Raw genomic sequence first — 14,268 nt, forward strand, 5'->3', positions numbered from 1 at the left:
GCTCACTGCAACCTCCGCCTCCCAGGTTCAAGTAATTCTCCTGCCTCAGCATCCCAAGTAGCTGGGATTACAGGCACCCGCCACCACACCCAGCTAATTTTTTTATTTTTAGCAGAGACGGGGTTTCTCCATCTTGGCCAGGCTGGTCTCAAACTCCTGACCTCGTGATAAACCCACCTCGGCCTCCCAAAGTACTGGGATTACAGGCGTGAGCCACTGCACCCAGCCAAACCACTGAATATTTTTAAGCAACAGAGATTTAAGATTATTCTAATTGCTATGTGGAAAATGGTTTGAGGTAGGGGAGGCCAAGAGCAAGAAACTAGTGAAGATGGCACTTCAGGAGTACAGATGAGAGATGAGGTCGGCATAGACTGAGGTGGTTGGGTGCCTCTGGACACTGAGATAAGTTTGTGAACACAAAGTATATTTTGGAGGTAGAACTAGCAAGACTTACTGATGTGGAGAGAAGTAGAATAGGGAGAAAATGTCTCCCAAATCTCTGGCTATTAGTATCTGAAGCATCCTAGTGGATACATTAAGTAGGAGATAGATATGTGAATCTGGAGCTCAAAGGGTAGGAGGTACAAATCTGAGTCCTTAATATAAAGATAGTGAATCTACACATGCTAAATAGATCTTGAAACCTCAAAACGTAGAAGAATAACAACAACAAAAGAAAAAAAGGTGAAACAAAATCAAGACACCAAGAACTTTCACTATACCTGAGGTGGGGCTTCACGACGCTGCCCATCATTTTTTTGACTGTCTGTGCCTCACACACCCAGAGACTCAGATCAACTGCAATGGTTTTTCCACCAAGATTACGCAAGGGAATGTGTTGCTTAACGGGCTCCAAAATTTGCCACAAGTCATTCACTCCCATTCTGGTGATTATCTGCTGTTATGTGAAACACACTTTACAAAATATTGTTAAAGAAACAGAAGCTCATAACAGGGAGTCAAACAATATATTATAAGTCAGTTCAGGATAATTCATAGAGGATTATCCTTATTTCTTTAATCAGTCAACTTTTCAAAATGAATCAAGAACACCTGAAACGTTAAAATGGTGGTAACTGGCTTTTTCCCAGCTAAAAACAAGAGCTAACAAATGCAGAGATGGGTGGAGAACGCAAGGATGCTGTACATCATTTTTGTCTACTTGAAAATTCACTCCTTGATTTACATACTTGGAGAGTGGGACTAATTCTCTATCATACCCAGGAAAAACAAAAAAACAAAAGCAAGAAAGCATGCAAACAAGCTAAAGAAAAATGAGGTTAATGAAGAAAAACTTAGAAAAGTGAGGGAAGAAGAAACGAGAGAAAATGAAGTTGGAGGACTACTCATAGACATATCTTTCTTAAAAGGGCGTTGGCTTTTTAAATTGCAAGGTCACATCATGTTCATTGTAGAAAAAGAAAAAAAACTTTTAATCACTTATAACTTTTAACCACCACCCAAAGAAAACTAAAGTTAAATGTTTTTCCACGTACATGACATTTTAAAAACAACATTGGCTTAAACTTTGCTACTGTTACCTGGTTTGGTATTTTCTATAGGCCAGCTTTTCCTTATTATACATCCATATTTGGTTTTCTTTCCCTTTGTTATTATTTGGTTATAATAATTGACATTATGTAGCATGTGCAATGAAAATTCAATCTGACGACACAAATATAACCCAGATTATTATCCTCTAAATAATGATCTTAATTCATTCCAAAAACACAATGTAGGAGACAAGAATATATTAAGTCAAAAGACTATCACCTTTATGCAGAAACTTTCTGAATAAAAAGTACTGTATTGTCTGTACCTTTAACAGAGTTCTTTCTAAAAGTAAATTTTCTCAAATTGCACATGGATGCAAAGAAAATAAATGCTGGAAGGGTTGCTGTCTGTGACTTACCCTGTTTTTCTGAACCTGAATTTTACAGTGTGGCCAGTGGTGCCACAAGTATTATTCCTTTTTTTTTTTTTGAGACAGGGTCTCACTCTGTCACCCTGGCTGGAGTGCAGAGGCGAGATCTCGGCTCATTGCAACCTCTGCCTCCCAGGTTCAAGTGATCTGCCTGCCTCAGCCTCCCAAAGTGCTGGGACTACAGGCATGAGCCACCGCACCCAGCCCTGCCATGAGTATTATTCTGTGTACTCATTTCTATGAAGTGTACAGTGACATAAAAATATACAGACTTAAAGGGCCAAGAAAGTACTTGGTAGTAACAGTGACCCAGAACTAATACTGTCTATTTCACATCCTGAAGCCCCACTGGTTGAATGTACCATTGTGGCATGGATTCAGTTACTGTGAAAAGTTGTGGTTAATTCTGGAAAAAGAGTGGGGTACATATATTCTTAAGGTCATTATTATGAAGAGAAATGAGACAAATTATTAACCCATCAGAACACATTAAACCAAAAGTCCGAGAAGAAAGTTCTTGACAGTTTTGCTTTCCTTTGTGACTCACAGTGCATACTGGAATAGATTGCTATCAAAGAAAATTAGGCAATTCCTTTGTTCTAATTTCATTTAAATGTGACCCTGACCCTAGCAGTCAAAATTTTAAATGCAGGTTATCTTCTGGTTTAGCAATATCTCTTCCAGGAATTTAAGATATGTTATGTGGTGTGTACGGATTTATATATAACAATATTCACTGTAACATTGTTTATAATAATAGTAAGACACTGAGAAGAGCCAGCCAGGTCTTCACGGAGGACTGATTAAGTAAATTATGGAATATTGAAACTAAATTAGATGATATCACAAATAAATCAGTAGGATAGAAATACATGTACTAATAAAAAAACGGATGCAAGTTTTAAAATGAAAACAGGTATGAATATGTTAGGGATGATTATAGTTCAGGGATGGCAAGAACCACTTTTCAAAACATATCCCTTTGTGTTGCTTCATTTTAAAAATACCACATACCTGTATTACTTTTCAAATTAGAAAAAAGTTAAAAAATATGTGACCCTATTTATTAGGAGTTGGAGAAACAAACTGGAAATCTTTTTAGATGGTTTGCTTCTTGGCTAAATATTAAGTGACAAATTTAAATAGAATTCATGGGTCAAATTAAAAAGTACTGTTCTGCAAATTTACAAGTACTTGAATATTAAATACTACTTCAGTATAGCTTTTTGAGGGAAGAGACATTCACATTTTCTGGTTTCCTTCAGATTGCCTAGAACTAGTCCTGTGGAGCTGGCCAGGGCACGTATTTTCTCTGGCAACTTCCAGTTCTAAGTTTCAACATTCCTACCCTGTTTCTAATGATTCCTTTCGTTGGTTGACTACACATATACAAATGAATAGTGAAGATTGCCACCTAGTGCAGTGATGTTTACGATGGCACACATAAACACACATTTACATATAGGACTGTGATGTCAATTGTATTCCTTCTGCGGGTTATGGTAAAAAAAAAATGAAACAGCAACAAGGTAGACTCTTGATTTTATAAACTGCAGCCCTCTGAGTATTTCAAGTATATTAGGATCATTTTGTAAAGCTTTTAATTAAATATATTATTAACGGCGGGGCAGCTATGCCTAAAAAAAAAAAAAGTCCAGCACTGATTTGATTATTGGAAACCCCTAAGCAAGATAAAGAGGGCTTTCAACTAATCCCATAAATAATATCTTTAATATTACATGATTACTACGGTTAGAATTTAGTTATTATTTAATTTATTTTGTTGGAAATGAACCTGGTTTAAAGAATGATTAATCATGGTTACTTCTGAAAGAGGAAAATTATGTGAAACGTACATTTTATTAGAAAGAACATCATATTTTAAGAATGCAATTAACCCCAAATCTCTGTTTCCATCATCAATTGTTTTCCATTCCTTATCACATGTTCTTTGCACCAGCTATTCCTCGGAAGTGATATTAAGAAGCAATGGTTAAGACTGTAAAAGCATAAAACATTCCAAAACAGGACAGAATGCAATAGCTTCTAAGATATTAAAGTACAACTACACTGAAAGATAGAACAGATGGTTCTTGCATGAGGTCATAATGTGATGAGGTTATTTGAAAATGGCTCAGCATTAATTAAAAGTTAAAAATACTACACGGGCTGGACATAGAAGCTCATGCCTATAATCCTGGCACTTTGGGAGGCCGAGGCAGGCGGATCACCTAAGGCCAGGAGTTTGAGAACAGCCTGGCAAAATGGTAAGACCCCATTTCTATAAAAATAAATAAATATCAAGCCTGTAATCCCAGCACTTTGGGAGGCCGAGACGGGCGGATCACGAGGTCAGGAGATTGAGACCATCCTGGCTAACACAGTGAAACCCCGTCTCTACTAAAAAATACAAAAAAATGAGCCAGGCGAGGTGGCGGGCGCCTGTAGTCCCAGCTACTCGGGAGGCTGAGGCAGGAGAATGGCGTAAACCCGGGAGGCGGGGCTTGCAGTGAGCTGAGATCTGGCCACTGCACTCCAGCCTGGGCGACAGAGCGAGACTCCGTCTCAAAAAAAAAAAAAAAATAAAATAAAATAAAATAAATAAATAAAAATTAAAAATACCACACTAAGAACTATGTATAATTTCATCTTGCTTTTTATTTTTTTTTACTATGGTAAAATTTTAAATTTTTTTGGTGTGGGATTTGGTGAGTTCCCACTCAAATCTTTTATAATGAATAATTATATTGACGTCAATCTGTTCATACAATCAATATATATATTATATATCAAAAGAAGTCTAACATCTTCATAAGAATTAGCTGTCACACAAACCTACTTACATGAACCAATGACGTAAGAACAATATAGCAAATAACTTTATAAATCTATTAATGGCTTCAATTTATTTAGCTTATTTATTTGAATCAACAAAGTCAGAACACATAGCTAACAACTTTATAAGCAATGGACTTCAGATAGAAAGCCTAGGATTTGGGTTTTGAATATACCACTGATCAGCTGTATGACCTTGGGAAGACATTCAACCTTTCTACAAAATGACAGGTATTAAACCAGATGAATTACAAGATTCTAATATCTGTAATCTAGTATCTAATATTTGAATCTCATGACCAGCTGGTAGCATGGAATAAAAAAAAAAATCACTCTATTTCAGAAAGTATTGCTTGGTATAATAGAAAGAACATAAATGTCCATCTTAAAGGACTTAAGAATCCACTTCCAGTTAAAACAAAAACAAGTCCTTTGATGTAACCATATGGTCCCCATAAATCAATTTAAGTTCCTAAAACTTCCTTAAAAGCTAATAAGCTTTTATTGGTTAATTATAAAACTGAATGAGGTGAGAAAAACACAGAACCTTGTTAATTTCACTAATGAATCAAATTTAAAAAACATAAAGAGGTCAGGGGCTTAACTGATGCAAAAATACACACTTTATTAAAGCAAGTTTTCCAATTTAGTTCACCTTTAGGAAAAACATTAGAAAATTTACTTTGGAAAAGCAGAAAATGCTTAAATTTCCCAATTTCCATTTAGACGAGTATATATTCACATAGAGATTGGTAAATGGTGAAAACTATTTTCAATGCAAGATTATATTTTAAAGGATTTGCCACATAATCTCAGTAACTAATGCTGTTCTTTAAAATTATTTTTTCAATTTTATTTTCATATGAATTTAGCCTAAACATTGAGGCATAATTCACACTTGTCAATAAATACTTATTAAATGTCTACTATTTAACAGGAATGCTTTATAGGTGCTGGAGATACAATAATGGAAGAAGATGCAGCTCTGCATTTAAAGACCTTAGTAGGGTAGGTGAGACTGCAGATAAAAAGGGCGTAAGAGGTAAGAAGGCAAGCTATAGTTGTACTTAGGAAAAAGGTCCCCCACTTAGGAATCAAGGAACGGTACCTGAAGCAAGTAACATGCAAGTAGGGACCTCCCAACTGTGTTTCCCATTGGTTACAACAAGGCCAGATGTTTTGGTCTATTTTGACTATGTCATATATTTCGTAGATCCATGGCAAGGGCCACAGTAGGAATATAATATATATGTGATTACTTTTAGAAATAAAAAGTGACTTTGATGGAAAGAATTCCATTACTGGAGGCCAGAATTTCAACATCAATTTATTTGGAGGTGGGGTGAAGTGGCAGTCAATCCATTATTTTCCCCACACAGAAGAGAACATTTTGGAGTATGAAACGTAGGTTACCTGCTAGGTCAGTATATTCATGGGAAGGGTTGCGTAAAGACTGAAGGGGTAGTGTGGGGTTGAGAAGGGCGCTGAAACCTAAGCCAAGGAAGTAAAACTTCATTAATTCTGACGTTTATTTAGGGAGTTTACACTTTAGTTTACCGTGGAGGGGGTTAGGAACGATTGTAAATAACTACAATCCCTTAAGGTAATTACTATAACAGAACTATATCCAAAATGCAAGGTTAACACGGAAAAGGGAACACTCAACTGTGCCTATGGGGACCAGGGAGGTCTCGCCGGGACGGCTTTGAGCGAGGCGTGGGAATTATCCCCATCGCATGCCCGGGGGACGCACAACGGGACCCAGCAGCTTCGGCTGAGGGCGAGTGGTCGGCTAACGAGCAGCTTTCCCGGGGCGGGGTAACCCGCAGGGCCCGCGCGAGTGGAAAACAGGGTCCAGGTCGCGGCCTGGCGGCTCGGATCGGACTTCATACTTTATTCAAAGGGAGTCACTGAACGCGTTTTCGGAAGAGCAGTGAACAAAGAGCTTGCCCCCAACCCTGATGGTCAAAGGAACCAGTGGGAGGGCCCGGGCGACGCAGTCTCTCCGCGGCGCAGTCTCTGCACGTCCCGCGGGACTTACCCGGACAACCCTTCCTCCTTGGCTCTGGAAGAAGCCCCTTCGTCATTTACCAGTTTGGCCTGAATCCTAACTATTGTGCCTCCAAATTACTGAATTTTCTCAAAAGGAAAAAAAAAGAAAAGTCCTCTTTCTTTACCCAAGCAAAGACTAGCGCCCCGGGTTCAGCCGCCGGGCCCGGGAACACCAGGAAGCGTTTCGAATCCGGCGCCGGCCCGCGCGGCCCCGCCTCTTCCGGGAAGTGACTGACCCCTTTCCCCCAATGGGGCCGGCTCGGCTTTCCCTTGCCGGCCCAATCTGCCCAGCGGACGCATGCGTAGACCCGTTGCCGGGGGTCGCTCAGTTATCTTTCCTTTTTACTTAGGCAAATCACTCGCCTCCCCCGCGTCCGGTAACTACGGAGCAGCGGGTGCCTACCAGCTTCCCCCGCCCGCCAAGGGGCACTTCCGGCCTCTCAGACTCCGGCTGCGCGAAACCCCGGAACTGCGCAGGCGCGGGCGGAGTCCCGAAGGGAGGGAGGGCGGGGCGCAAGCGCGGTTAGTCCCGCGGTGGGCGCCGGGGCGCCCGGGATCCTACCTTCTCCTGCTGCAGGCGCGCGGTTCCCAGCGGGCCAGCGGCGGTCAGCCGAGGTCGAGACACCCGCAGGGTGGCCTTAGTGGCCGGTCGTACCACGGCAGCCCCGCCGATCGGGTTCCTTTGGGAGACTTCGAATTGTTGGCGGTAGGGTGAAGGCGCGCGCTGTCGCTCTCCCTTGCTCCGGGGTTCATCCTCCGCCCGCTGCCCCTTTGGTTGGCGACCCCCAGCCACCTGGGAGAGGCAGGGTCAGCTGAGCTGCGGCGGTGTTCATGGTCGTCCTTGCGGGCCTGGGCGGGGGATGTCCGTTCCTCGGGCGGGTCGGGCGGCCGGCGGCACCTTCGCGCGCTCTCCGAGGCGGCACCGGTCTCCTGAGCCGCGGGAAATCTGGCGTCGGCTCGGGGCCGTTCTCTCCCAGGCAGCGGTCCCCAGACTCCCCCGGGCTGTGGCGAATAACTATAAAGTGGGGAGAGGTCTGGGGAAAGGTGGGGTCGGGAGTGGCTCTTAGCATGAGTCTGATGATACCTCGCAGACGGCAACTGGTGTGTTTAAAGGGTGTATGCAAAGATCACTGAAATCGAATTTGTCATTAAAGCCCAGTTTTAGGAAAATGCAAACTGTATTATCTAGAAAAATTAACATGTATTCAAAGGTTTATTGATGGCATTTCTCTGCCCTCATTTCTTACGGAAATGAACCGGAGAAGAATCCCAACTGGGAATTGCGGAAAACAGGACTCTAGGGTAGAGAAAGGGTTGTAGAACCAATAGGGCTTGAGGTAATACTGTGAAAATTCTTAGAGCAATCATTTGGTTTTAAACCCTCAAGACAGAAGTTTTGTGAGCACTCATTACTCTGCATATTTCAGAGTAGGAGATTAAAAGCCACTGTTTTAAAGGCAAACTTCTCAGTAATATATATTCAAAGGAAAAAATGAAAACCCAAATTTCCTGACTTTTATATGGTTGCTGTGTGAACTTTTAACATGTACAATAGTATATACAGTGGCATGCAGCTTGGTCCATGGGTGTGTGAGTAGAGAGAGAACATGAGAACTTCTATTTAGATTTACTTTATTTCATTTGATTTCTATGGGGAACATAGAGTATTAATTTTGTGTTGGAATGTGTATTTCAAATTTCTTTTGCTTAATGGGTGCAAGTACAAAACGTTTGGAGACCACTAGTATATTGCCTAAAAACGTGTATTTATATCACAAAGAGCCAGAATTGTGTGACTCTGAGCAGGTTGGTACCACCTCTTGTAAGTTTCAGTTCTTCTTATGTAAGTTGGAAGAAATAATACCGTTATCAGTGCATCCTCTGTACCCGTGAACTCATTCAAGGGACTGAAAATATTTCAGAGGAAAAAAAGTGGATGGTTGCACAGACTTTTTTGTTCTTGTCATTATTCCCTAAACAGTACAGTATAACAACTATTCACATAGCATTTACATTGTATTAGATTATATAAGTAATCTAGAGATAATTTTTAAGTATATGGGGAGGTTATATGCAAATATGACACCATTTCATATAAGGGACTTGAGCATCTGTGGATTTTGGTATCTGAGTGAGAGAGAGGGGCTGTCATTTTGGAACCAGTTCTTAGGGATTGACTGTACCTAGCTGACAGGATTCTTAAGTATGTGGAGACAGAGAGGAAGAGAAAGTTATGTAGTTATTTATCGACATCTGTCTACAATCCGTATAAAGCACTTAGTATTGAGCCCGGCGAAAAGTACAAAGGTCGTGTTAAAGGTATTACAGTGAATAACAAGTTTTATTCCCCAAAGGTTTATTTTACTGAGTGTATTTTACTGAATCTGTAGAATTTTATGTAAAACCTACCTAAATCTTGACTGTCCTTTTTAGACCTAAGTTAGGAAAGATAATTAAAACTGTACTTGGCTTACTTGCAGGAATTAGTAAGTAACTCAAAATTTTACCATGATAGCTTGCATTATATTTAAGACACAATTAAAAACACAATTAAAATGCCACAGTTGTTTGTATACAACCGTAAGTCCAGCTGACTGAGTGAGGGTCAAGTGTAGTTGCTTAGGTTAATATTGGCATTTTTGATTCACTATTTAAATAAGTTACATCTTTTCTCTCTCAGCATGCATTTCTTAGTCACCAAATTCAAACTACTTCCAGTAGCTTTCTTAGCTCCACCCACAAATCCTTCTCTATTGCAGAGTATACTTTACTACTGACTGGCCTCTCTATCTCAAATACCTTAGGAGCACTTCAAATTCAGTGTTTTCTTTCTTTCTTTTTTTTTTTTTTTTTGAGACAGAGTTTCACTCTTGTTGCCCAGGTTGGAGTGCAGTGGCGCAGTCCTGCCTCAGCCTGCCCAGTAGCTGAGATTACAGGTATGCACCACCACACCTGGCTAATTTTGTATTTTTAGTAGAGATGGGGTTTCACCACGTTGGGCAGGCTGGTCCTGAGTTCCTTACCTCAAGTGATCCACCTATCTCGGCCTCCCAAAATGGTGGGATTACAGGTATGAGCCACTGAGCCCAGCCCAAACTCAGTGTTTTCAAATAAAATAAATATTTCATTCTCCCTTCTTGCCAAACCTGTTCCATCAACTTATAATGGCATTTAATATTAAGTGCGAAGATGAAACACAAAATGAAATTTTACAAAGCACACCCAAAGTTTTGATTGACTTTAATAGTAACAATGGAGAATCTTTTTTTTTTTTTGGAGACAGCTGTTCACTCTTGTCGCCCCAGGCTGGAGGAGGGCAGTGACACGATTTCGGCTCACTGCAACCTCTGCCTCCCAGGTTCAAGTGATTCTCTACCTCCCATGTTCAAGTGATTCTCCTGCCTCAGTCTCCTGAGGATTACAGGTGTGCACCACCAAGCCCAGCTAATTTTTTTGTGTGTTTTTAGTAGAGATGGTGTTTCACCATGTTGACCAGGCTGGTCTTGAACTCCTGACCTCAGGTGATCTGCCTGCCTTGTCCTCCCAAAGTACTGAGATTACAGGCATGAGCCACCGCGCCCAGCCAATAATAGAGTCTTTTTTTAAGTTTAATGAAGGATAGACAAGATGAAGGACAGATTAATAGCCAATTTCACTGTCTATGAGTAATTAACTGTCAAATTTCAGTTTATGCCAGTAGGAACCTGGGCGTTAAAGAGGTTTAACTGGGTTTTGACAAACCTGGATTTGGATCTGAGCTCTGCTATGTTAGAGCTATAGAAGCCTTTGTATGTTAGAACTAAGTTGTAAGTACAAATTTAAATCGCTTACTTGTGACTCAATCTCTCCTTTTGTAAAAGTAAGGGCAATATTTATCTCATAAAGATGTTGGGAATCAAAGAAAATAGAAAGTGTTCTTCTCAGAAGCTAAGTATGTAGTTATTCAACAAATGTTAATTCTACTCACCCATTTGTACTCACCTATTCTACTTATTCAGTCTTTTAAATTTCTTGTTTTATCTCTTCGCTTTGTCCCTGATATTACCACTGCTTTTGTTTAGCAGCTCATCTCTTCTGCTGCTATTCTTACGTTCTGTTTCATCTATCTTCTATATTGAGCCACAGGATGTTTTCAGTACAGAAATCTCAGTGTTCAGATTTTATTAACTGAAATGCTGTGCTTTCTACTTTGCAATTTTGCTGATCCTAACATTTTAGATGGATGGACTTAACAAATTTTTTCACTTAAGTATTTATACTATTTACTATCTAGTTAGTCTCATGTAATTTCATGATATATTCCAAGCAGTGTACTTAATTAAGCACATTCAAAATGAAGTTGTTTACTGTAGAATAAATGTCTGTTGTGGTAGGCACAGTAGAATTGAGGATGTGGTAAACACAATCCAGGGCAGATTAAGAAGTAGTAGTAATTTGCCTTTTTAAAAAAATGATAACACTGTTTTTTATTAAATTCTAATTCTGTTATGTGTGTCACTACTCTTAGTTCCTAATTTAGTATTAATGGGAAATATGAATTATTACATACTTAATAAAATTTAGAATTCTGTTAAAATGCGTGATCTCTATCAAATTTCCTAAACATCTACGTGCTATAATGAACTCTTGGTTATTAATTTTTCTTTTTTTTTTGAGATGGAGTCTTGCTCTGTCGCCCAGGCTGGAGTGCAGTGGCGCAGTCTTGGCTCACTGTAACCTCTACCTCCCGGGGTTCAGGCCATTCTTCTGCCTCAGCCTCCCAAATAGCTGGGACTACAGGCGTGTGCCATGGCCTAATTTTTGTATTTTTAGTAGAGATGGGGTTTCACCATATTGGCCAGTCTGGTCTCGAATTCCTGACCTCGTGATCCGCTTGCCTTAGCCTCCCAAAGTATTGGGATTACAGGCGTGAGCCACTGTGCCCGGCCATTAATTTTTCTTCTTGAACTTATTTTATTGATGATCTTCATTGTCCCTGCGTCTTCTTGTAAGGGAGAAATGAGGTGTTCTTTAATTGTTTTTTTTTTTTAAATTATAAATAAGTAAAGAAATATTAAAAACTATGACGAGCTTTATGGATAAATTGAAAATCCCAGAGGAGCCTTTTTTCTCCTTTTTTTATTCCAGCAAAATTAAAATATTTTTGTTTGCATCTGTAAATATGTCTCTTTAGCCTTTTGCAAACAGTTTTACTATTTTAATCTGTATCTGATGCTCTAGACATTCAAATCTGTGTTTGAAAATCCATCATCATTAAATTACAAAGTGATTCCTCTTTTAAAAGGTAGGATCCTTCAGTGTCTGTTAGATGCAAGTTACCCTGGCAACCTAATAGCAAACTGCAAATCCCAGGTCATGCTCAGGAAATAAAAAACATCGTCATCATGTAGTGTTTGGGTGTACTGTCTTCTGTATAGAATCTCACATTCCTTGTGAGAAGCACATCACATTTTCCCTAGTGCATTATCCGTTAGCTAATATCTGAGTGCCTGCTAACTGCATGATCATGTGTTAGGCATTAATAAAAACAGTTTCTAAAAGGACATTAAATGTTGGGGACACCAAAAAGTAATGCTTTCTCTTTGCTCTTCTGTAATAAATAAATTACTGCTCAGTAACTGAGAAGGGAATAGAGGGTGGTTAGCAGAGAAGAAAGTGTTGGAAAAATAATGACCTGGTAGTATCTTAGGGAATTTAAATTAATAATAAACTGAAACTGATCTATGTTGATTTTTATTATTTTGAAAAATGTTTGATTTTGAATTTTTGATTTTTATAAGTTTCAAAATATTAAATAATTTGTAAAAATGAAGCTGAATATTACATAGATGTAACTGTAATGGTAATATCCTTTGGATGATAATATACTCTTTAAGTGGTATTCGATTTCATAATATATAAAATTCTTCATTGCCTTCAGGATAGGATAAAGTCCCAGTTATTTTCCATGGTTTACATAACAATTCAGCTCTAATGGGCTTGTGAATCACCTTAAGTCTTGTTAAAGTGAAGATTCTGATTCACTTGCTCTAGGGTGGGGCCTGAGATTCTGGATATCCGATAATTGGATATCTTCCCAGGAGATGTCGATCTTGCTTGCTGGTCCTTGGACCACGCTTTAAATATGAGGAGACTACAAGTCCTTTTGTGGTCTGTTTCTTTCCTACTGCTCTAACTTTATTACTTGCTAGCTGTGCCTTATAATTTATGAGACTGTATCATGGACTTGCTTCTAATATCCCCCTGTAGCTGCACTTTGCAAAATGTGGTTCAGGAATCAATGAGACTCTTGCAAGGGATCTACAAGGCCAAAACTGTTTTAATGATAATAGTAAGATGTTATTTGCCCTTTTCACTCTCATTCACTTATGAGTGTACAGTGGAGTTTTCCAGAGGTTACATGACTTGTGAAATGTCATTGCTCTGACTGATGGAATATATACTGTGTGTCCCTTGTTTTAAAAGTTGCTCAGTTTTGGCCAGCCATGATGACTCACACCTGCAATCCCAGCACTGTGGGAGGCCGAGGTGGGCAGATCACTTGAGGTCAGAAGTTTGATATCAGCCTGGCGAACATGGCAAAACCCCATGTCTACTAAAAATAAAAAATTAGCTGGGTGTGGTGGCGCTCACCTTAATCCCAGCTACTTGGGAGGCTGAGGCAGGAGAATCACTTAAACCCAGGAGGTGGAGGTTGCATCGAGCTGCAATCATGCCACTGCACTCCAGCCTGGGAGACAGAGTGAGACTCCATCTCAAAAAGAAAAAAAAGAGAGAGAAAAGTTGTTTAGTTTTAATTTCTAATATAATAAATATTGCTAGACATAAGCAAAAGCTCTTTGAAGTCCTTTGTAAAAGAGATTACAACCTTTGAGAACTGCTTCCCTCCATATTGGACTGTGGACACAGAGACTCAGATCTAGAACTTAAATCAGAGCTATTTTCTTAGCCACAGTGACTGCTAAGCTGGGGTTGCAGTTTCAATTTCCCATGTGGTCTCCAGTGATACTGCAGTGGGAGTGGCCTTCTCGCCTCTGGGCAATGGCAAAAGTCCTGACTTTGTGTTAGGTCTCCTTCGACAGTAGCCAACTAGGAGAAGGAGTAAGTAACACCCTACTACTTCCTGTGTGGTTGGAAATCTAGGCTCTCTAGGTGGTCCCCACTGACACCATTATCATGGCTCCCTACTTGTCTAGTTAGCCTTCTTTGACTCTACCCCCGTTAGAGTGTTGAGATGCCACCTTGTAGCCTCACTATAGTGGAAGTCCAGGCTACCCCCTTGGATTTTGCTTGCATGGGTAGGGGAGCCAGTTATATACATGGTACAGAGAGGGTTGCTATGGTCTAATATTTGGGGGATTTAAATACATTGAGCCTAGAACTGTTGCTTATATTCTTATATCTTAGAAATTTTTGATTATGTAGGCCGGGCGCGGTGGCTCAAGCCTGTAATC

General features: G+C 39.9%; 2 protein-coding genes across 2 annotated transcripts in view; one reads left to right on the plus strand and one right to left on the minus strand.

The window, feature by feature from the left end:
• Nucleotides 1-7,364, minus strand: part of GEN1 (GEN1 Holliday junction 5' flap endonuclease) — a 37,585-nt gene extending 30,221 nt beyond the window's left edge. Inside the window, exons 1-2 of the mRNA XM_011951517.1 lie at nucleotides 6,804-7,364; nucleotides 726-918 (exon numbers count right to left, since the gene is read on the minus strand). Of these exons, the coding sequence (XP_011806907.1) occupies nucleotides 726-886 (161 nt within the window). The 5' untranslated portion in view covers nucleotides 887-918; nucleotides 6,804-7,364. The remainder of the gene's footprint in view (nucleotides 1-725; nucleotides 919-6,803) is intronic.
• Nucleotides 7,346-14,268, plus strand: part of SMC6 (structural maintenance of chromosomes 6) — an 87,413-nt gene continuing 80,490 nt past the window's right edge. The window contains exon 1 of the mRNA XM_011951319.1: nucleotides 7,346-7,520. The gene's annotated coding sequence lies outside the window, so the exon portion shown is untranslated. The remainder of the gene's footprint in view (nucleotides 7,521-14,268) is intronic.

This window comes from Colobus angolensis, unplaced genomic scaffold, assembly GCF_000951035.1.
Source record: "Colobus angolensis palliatus isolate OR3802 unplaced genomic scaffold, Cang.pa_1.0 Scaffold109, whole genome shotgun sequence".
NCBI classification, from domain to species: Eukaryota; Metazoa; Chordata; class Mammalia; order Primates; family Cercopithecidae; genus Colobus; species Colobus angolensis.